Genomic DNA, 7990 nt, shown 5'->3' with positions numbered 1-7990 from the left:
CATCTATCTATCTATCTATCTATCTATCTATCTATCTATCTATCTATCTATCTTTAGAATCTAGAATCTAAGTGAGCTACCATTGGATAGCATGACACATTCCAAATAGAGCTATCTATCTATCTATCTATCTATCTATCTATCTATCTATCTATCTATCCATCCCAGCAGTCTTGGTGGGTATTCCTGAAGCTTGGAAGATACTCCAGGTTGATCAATAAATTCTCTATCTATCTATCATCTATCTAATCTATCTATCTATCTGTCCTTCCATCTATCCCAGCAGCGTTAGTGTGTATTCTTAGAGCTTGGTGGTTACCCCAGATCTATCTATCTATCTATCTATCTATCTATCTATCTATCTATCTATCTATCTATCTATCTATCTATCCATCCATAAGACTGATCTCCTCCTCCATTTCCTCCTCCTCTGCATTTTAATATTTTCTTTTTAAAAAATAAGATGGGAATTTTGGCGAACCTACCTGGCAGGGTTGTTGTGGAAAGAAACCCAATGCCATTTATTACATCAGCCATCTGATTGCATCAGCCAGCAACAGTTTAATGTGGCACCATTCTTGAGTTCCTTATAGATCAGTTTGCTGTTTTGGTTTCTTGACTAGTATATCTTTTTTGTGTTTGGTAGGCTGGCTTTATGCCCTGAACTAGTCTGGGCTCCAGATGAGTCTGGAGTTGCCAGTCACTCATGGAAAGAAGATGCATTTAACATAAATTGGTATTGATTGGTGCTCAGTCTCTAAATGTGTGAGAGAGGCCAAGTTCAGTGAAACCAATAGTCCAATGGTATGAGCAAACTGTACTGGAACAGATGCTAGAAGCAATGGGATCTGTTGGGGATGCTGAAGTTGTGATATCCCTGCCCTAAGCATAGGATGAGTCTCAATGATCTCCAGGGTACACCTTCTTTAAAAAAAATATGTAAAATTCAATGGCAGTTCTGTATTCAGCCCGAAGCCCCACTTTTCCTCTGGTTGAAAGGTGTGGTTGCAAGAAGAGGAATGGTTCGAGATTCAGAACTGCAAGAGATGCGAATTGGTAGGCAATGACCGGAGTTGCCTTGTGTCTTTGCCCAACAGGTGGTTCCATGGCACAATAAGCAGAGCCGACGCGGAGTCCCTCCTGACGCTTTGCAAAGAAGGGAGCTACTTGGTCCGGAACAGTGAGACCAGTCGCAACGACTTCTCCCTCTCGCTCAGGTAAAAAGAGGTCTCCTTTCCCCTTCTCCTTTTGGGCATGCCTGCCCTTGCCTGGACTTTCCTAATCAGGATTTTAAAGCAGAGACGAGTGTCAACAAAGAACTCGAAGAGGGTCTTTTCGATGCTGATCCACAGTAGTGTCAATGGGTGGCACTTTAGGGCATGAGTCCAGCCACACATACAAAAAACGAGTAAGACTGACCCTAAACCAGACAGTTGGAGGGCCATTTTTGGCTCTTTCCAATTCTTAGTGGGCTGCACTACCACCGTTTTTCCAGATGTTTTGGGAACCAAAAGACAGAAGAAGCTGGTGGCTCCAACATCAGTGGAATAATATCTCCACACCAGGTTTTAATGCAGGATTTAAATGAGCTCTCCAAGATGAAGAATCCCATTCCTTAACATGCTTGAGACCTTAGACAGCTCCTTCAAAGCTGATAAAAGCCTGGAATGGATTTATCATCCCACTGACATGACACCACTAGCCATTGCACCAGAAGTCAATTCTGAGTTATTTTGGAGAGCCATTTTGTGTCTCAGAAATGGCCTTGGGGCCATATGTCACCCATAGGACACACTTTTCCAACACGTTTAAACATGGCTTTCATGTCACCTCTTAGCTGTCTTTTCTCCAGGCTTAACATCCCCAGTTCACTAAGCTGCTCCTCATATGGTTTCCAGACCCTTCACCATTTAGGTCACTTTCTTCTGGACACGCTCCAGGTGGTCCACAGCCTTCTTCAGTGGTGGTGCCCAGAAAGAAGAGAGGAACTTGGACACATCTTCATCTGTGAAATGTTATGAAAATGGGATAATAAATCAGAAAATGTTGGGATGGGGAGGTTGTCCCAACCCTGTCATCTTTTCCTCCCTCCATGCAAAATAAACGTAGCCTCCCAATCCTGCCAGATTGCTTGTAGCTCCGTTCTCCCTGGAGGAAGCATGTAAGACCCAATTCTAGGGAGCTGCTGATCTCAGGACATGTGAGGTGGAAAGAATAAGGTGCTGCTGTGCTATTTTGGGATGGACCAGAGGCACCCAGAGTGTCTATCTTGTCTGATGTCCTGGGGTTGAGATAAATATTTGATACCCAGCTCTGAAATCAGAGAGAGAGAAAAAAATGATTGTGAAGGAGGTGAGAACTTGTGTGCTTCTGATCCTCACGCGAACAGAATGAAATATTCATTGCTTTGAGCCTTTCCTCTGAAAGCCTTGGCTCAAGTTGCATCAACGAGGAGCAACTGAGCTGGCCCTTCTGTGTGCATGTGTGACAATTGTGGGTGGCAGTGATGGAAAGGGCAGTGTGGTATAATGCAGGGGCATTACTAGGGGAGTATGGGGTATGCAGACCATACCAAATGACACCCCAGAGGAGGGTGTCTGTCTTCCAATGTGGAATGTACCACAGCACCTCTCCATGGGTAGACAGGGACTCCCAGAGACTGAAGGTCCTGAGAAAGACCTAGTCCACTCACCCAGAGGTGGCAAGAAAGCCAGCCAGGACACTGTTGATATACCATGGCAAACATCTGGAGATCTCTTCTGTTGTCAAGTGATGCCTGAAGTGTTTTGGAACTTGCAAACAAAGCAGAAAGACTGGAACAATGTGGGATACAAACAGTCTCTTTTGGTCTCTATGGTCCAACATCAATAGGTGGCATGTAGACTGGAGCCTTTCCCTTCCATAGCAGCCTGATCTACTCCTGAGGGACCATTGACTTGGTGGCTCTGAGCCTGGTGGTGATAGCATGGGTTACCACAATGCGGTGACAGCAACCCTAGTGAGACGACTGATGCATGCCAAGTATATTTGACACCCAGTGTAGATACTTTTTAAATCTTCTTATCTTCAACAGCCTTTTCCAGGTCTGGTACAACTACTGGCCAGGCAGGAAAGGAAGATGGATAGCTTTTCTGCTTGGCCAGCAGAGCCGCTGGACCTCGAAGGCAGCCCCTTTCCACAGGGTGACACCCCTTTCTGAAGTGTAACCCAGTGTGGCCTGAACCCCTGCGGCCTCCAAGTGACACCCCTGATCTAGTTCAGCATGATAGGGATTCGCCTCTTGACTACAAATGTCCACCTTGGATCTGTGAAGTTTAGAATAAAAGCCAAAGCAAATTCTCTGCTGTGTGCTTGATGCAGCTGTTCATCCCATCAGGGCAGGTCCCTGAGTATCACAGTGAAGAGGGAGAAACCCCAAGCGACGTTTGAGTTATAATCCGCCATGAAAAGGTCAGAGCTCTGCGTTCTCACTTCTCTCCACTGCTCAGCCTCCGGTGCTTTGATCGCACCAAGCCACATCCCTTGGCTTCCAGAGCTTGGCCTGTCATGTCCCTGTGACTTTGTCAGACCCAGCTGACATTAAAAAAAATGTATTTTCCCCCTGGCGCTTAGTCCCACTCTGTTGGTGATCTACGACAGGCCTTTTCTTGTGTCTGCGTGTTGTGTTCCTTTGTCTCGTTTCCGACTTATGGCAGCCCTAAGGTGAACCTGTCCTGGGGTTTTCTTGGCAAGAGTTATTCAGAGGAGGTTTGCCATGGCCCTCCTCTGAGGCTGAGAAAGTGTGACCTGCCTAAGGTCACCCAGTGGGTTTCATGGCCGAGTGGGGAATCGAACCCTGGTCTCCAGAGTCATAATCTCAAACCAATGTGCCATGCTGGAAAGCCATTTTCCATGCCACTTTTCCAATGCATAGGGAAAGAGGAACAACTGAAAGACCATGGTTGCATCTGCACTAGAGCAAAATATAGCAATTTTTTTGCAAACGCGCATTTTGATCCTGGTGGATGTGAACATAAATAAGTTCCAAACTTGGTGGAAATGTCCTCCTTACACCCCTAAAGAACATTTTTGAGAATTTTTGAGGTTTATTTTTACAGCCCTGGGGTCCAATAAAAGAGGCCACATGCAACCCATTGCCCACCCTTGAAGAAGATGGCACAACATGATATCAGGTCAGGATTTTGACTTTTCCCTTCTTTTTCCTTTCTCAAGGAGTTGCCAAGGATTTATGCACATGAAGTTCACCCGGACCAAGGAGAACAAGTACGTCTTGGGCCAAAACAGCGCTCCTTTCGACAGCATCCCGGAGGTCATCCATTACTACACGTCCCAGGAGCTGCCAGTCAAAGGAGTGGAACATTTCTCCTTGCTCTATCCTGTGGCCGTTCAGACTCTGTGATGGACGTTACGGCTGCCCACATCGTGGAGGCGAAGGGGCTGTTTTTGATCCAAAGAGACTTGGCATGATGATTGTCTGGATGGACGGCGGGGTCTCGATAGGGGTGACTCGCAGACAATCTCTCCCCATACCTTTGGGGCTTTCTCACATCGGACCTAGGAAGGTGCACACTTTGCCTTCCCTAATTTCCAAGCAATACTGGTGCCAATTGGCTTCCAAACTGCCCACCTGCCATCCTGGTGCCCTCCTCCTTGAGACTATTGTTATCTGTTTTGCTCCAGGTCACTGGAAAGCTGGCAAAGCTCTCTACTTTGCTCTTAACACCTCTGGTCTTGCATAGCTCCTCTTCTCTGAATGAGAAGAGCGAAGTTCTTTTGCAAAATGCTGAGGAGCATTTCAGGAACTTTGGTGCTGCAAGGAAATGTTCTCCACCCTCCTAGGAAGGAATCCCAGGTTGTTTTTAATAGCGCTGCTTCTTGCAGAACCTATTTTTCTTTGGGAGAACTCATGGAGAAGCTGAGGTTTTGCAAAGTGGAGTGAGCCAGGGTCGAACCTTGCAATAGCATTGCCCCTTCTTCCCCATTGATGGGAGAAGGTTGCTCAAGCAGCTTTGCTCTTGCAAAGCTTATCTGGTTCCTGTCATAACCTGTTGTTGCTGCAGTGTTAGATTGAGCCCATGTTTTGATGGTTCCTCCTTGATACTGCACCCGCACTGCATAAATGATCCAGCTTGATGTCACTTTGGCCTCATTCCCACTACCTTTCAAACCGGATCGCAATTTGTTTTGAACCAGCTCAAACAAACCTGGTTACTATTTAAATTGATTCACTGAAGTGATTCAGTGAGGGGGGGCCATGCACCAGACCCATTTAACCCGCGTCTTTTTGACACTGATTTTTACAGGGGTTTTTTCACCAAATCGATTCACCGCAAATGTGAACCACAAGTGGATCAGAATCGATTCAAATTTGCCCTTCGGCCAGCTGGAACCGAATCATTTTGAATCGATTCATTTGTGATGCCAGAAAATGTGATTGGGGCAAGTGTAGTGTAAACCATGATCAGATGTAAAATCAATCCATTGATTCGGATCGCACACTGATGTATCTGTAAGTGGGCATGAGGCCTTAGTGCCATGGCTCAATGCTATGGCATTCAGGGTATTGTAGTTTCTTGTAGTACCAGAGCTCTTGGACAGAGAAGGCAGAGTGTCTCACATAACTACAGTCTCCCGAATTCTATAGTATTGAGCCATGGCAGTTAAAGTGGTGTCAACCTGGATTATTTCTGCAGTCTGGATGCAGCTTGAGCCTGTGCTCAGTTTGATTCCAAGGGCGCTGGGCATTCAGGTTTCCCTCCCTAGGTTTCTTTGGATTAACTGTATCTTTCAGACCAGCCAAAATCTAACACAGAGCTCTGGATTGATCTGATGAATCCATTTTTCCTATATGTCTGGATTCTGCCTTAGCCTCCCTTTTTAAGTAATCTGGAGACCTTTCTATCTAATCCAGACTGATCGGAGACTTGGAAGGCTTTCTCTCCTGCTCCATGTACAACATAAAGGTGTGGGGGGGGGATCTCCTGAAAAGTTATATATCTGCAATAAGTTTTCACTCAAGAGTATTGTAATGACCGGCATAGTATCCATTGTGCAACCATGAAGGATGACCAAATCTGTCCAGTTTGCCATTCAGTTCATTTTCCTGCCCCATCCTCTGAAGAAATGTGGTTTGAATGTAGGTAAGTCCTGCTGAAACAAAAATGCACAACCAAACAAAATTCTCAACCATATATATATATATATATATGAGAAACAAATGCCATAAGGCCAACATATCAACTCACCTTTCATTTTAATCCACATCTTGCTGATGAAGAAAGTTGCAAATATTGGAAGACCCCTTAAAAACAAAGCAAATTCGCACTAGTTCCTGGTGGCCACCATGAAATAACAATATCAATGTCCTCCTCCTCCTCTTCTTCCTATTAGCAAAATAAAAGATGCAACATTGTGTAGCGGGAAAAGAACAGATTCCAAATTCAAGAGCTTTCGTGAAGTCGAAGGCTTCCATGGCCGGCATCCATAGTTTTTTGTGGGTTTTTTGGGCTGTGTGGCCATGTTCTAGAAGGGTTTCAAGAGCTTTCCTCCAAAACAACTACCAAAGAGAAAGAGACCGTGTCCCAAGTTCATTTTTAATAGGGCTGTGAAGTGAGGGAGAAGCTCAGATTGTGTGGATGTATTATCAGGAGTGTAGCTACTACTTCTTCTTGTTGCATGCCTTCAAGTCATTTCCGATTTATGGAGACCCTTAGGCGAACCTATCACTGCCACTAGCCAGAGCGGGAATGGCCAACGAATAGGGCAAAAACGGGAACACACCACACAATAAGGACACATTAAATGTAGAGAGGAGGAGGAGGAGGAGAAGGGAATGTGGGGCCAGCTTCAGCTTGTGGTCCCATGTTAATGGGATTGTGAATCCAAGCCAGGATTTCATTAGCTTCAAAAGAACTCTCCAAGGTACTGAATGCCTATAGAAACAGAGTTTAGCACCATGGAGAGCAACTTCAAATCCTGGTATAAATTCCACCTTCTGACACGGAAGTCACCAGTTTCCGCTATGTGGGGCTACCAGTTTGGCTACTGGCCATGCCATTACTGTAATAATCCATTTTTCCCAGCCTGGGACTGAAGCTTCTGCTGGTCCTTGGCTGGCTAGTTGTCTCCTTGTGCCTCGCTGTCCCTGCCACCTTTGTCCCTTGTTTACTCGGGCGTCTGTATGTGAGACTGTTCCTCCTGTCCTGTGTTTTCGGGTGCAATATATCCCCACCTTCCTTGCCATTACGGTGTTGCCTTTTGATTAAACTCTTCAATCCATGTAGCCTTCTGGTCCTTTGCTGCCGAGCCCATCCATGCTTTCCACTTATATTTTTTAAAATGGTTTTCAGTATGACGCTGTGTCCAAAAATCCAATGCCTTTCTAAGCCGGATCAAAAGGAGTACAGTCATTTCCAGGAAAGCAAGGGAAATAATGGTACTGTTTGGCTGTGGTGAGACCTCAGCTGGAATACTGTGTCCAGTTCAAGAAGGTGGTTGATAAACTGGAGTGTGTCCAGATGAAAGCGACTTAAGATGTTCAAATGTCTGGAAACTAAGCCCTCTGAGGAATGTCTAAAGCAGCTGGAGAAGAGAAGATTAAAAGATTGGATGATCTTTGAATCTCGGAAGGGCTGGCATAGAGAAGATGGAGTAAGCTTGTTTTCTGCTTGATGGTCTGGAGAAAGAAGAAAAGAAATTCAGCCTAAATATGTGGAAGGACTTCAGCTAACATAGGTTGCCTCAGAACGTAGTGAACATGTCTTCTCTGGAGGTTTTTAGTAAGTTCTGCCACATGGTGATCCAAATTTCTAGCATTGCGGTGCAGCATTGAGAAATAAGAATTTAAGCATGCAAAGAAAAGAGGCTGGCTAAGAAACACTGGGCATGGGAACATGGCACATAGAAGAGTCCAAGATGTGGAAGACTTTGAAAGTCTTGCTCGCTGTAATGCTAGAAGTGTGGGGACTGGAGGAAAAATTCACAGGGGAGG

General features: G+C 45.4%; 1 protein-coding gene across 7 annotated transcripts in view; it reads left to right on the top strand.

Annotated features, from left to right (window-relative positions):
- SHD (Src homology 2 domain containing transforming protein D) overlaps positions 1–7267 on the top strand; it is a 32286-nt gene extending 25019 nt beyond the window's left edge. For all 7 annotated transcript variants that reach the window (XM_042480341.1, XM_042480344.1, XM_042480343.1 and 4 more), the window contains 2 exons: positions 1098–1217; positions 4213–7267. In XM_042480341.1, coding sequence (XP_042336275.1) covers positions 1098–1217; positions 4213–4399 — 307 coding nt within the window. In that variant the 3' untranslated portion in view covers positions 4400–7267. The remainder of the gene's footprint in view (positions 1–1097; positions 1218–4212) is intronic.
- The last annotated feature ends 723 nt before the right edge of the window (positions 7268–7990 follow it).

The sequence above is a fragment of the Sceloporus undulatus genome, chromosome 7 (genome assembly GCF_019175285.1).
Source record: "Sceloporus undulatus isolate JIND9_A2432 ecotype Alabama chromosome 7, SceUnd_v1.1, whole genome shotgun sequence".
Taxonomy (NCBI): Eukaryota; Metazoa; Chordata; class Lepidosauria; order Squamata; family Phrynosomatidae; genus Sceloporus; species Sceloporus undulatus.
The sequence above is the reverse complement of the archived record's forward strand: the minus strand, read 5'-3'. Positions and strand labels throughout refer to the sequence as shown.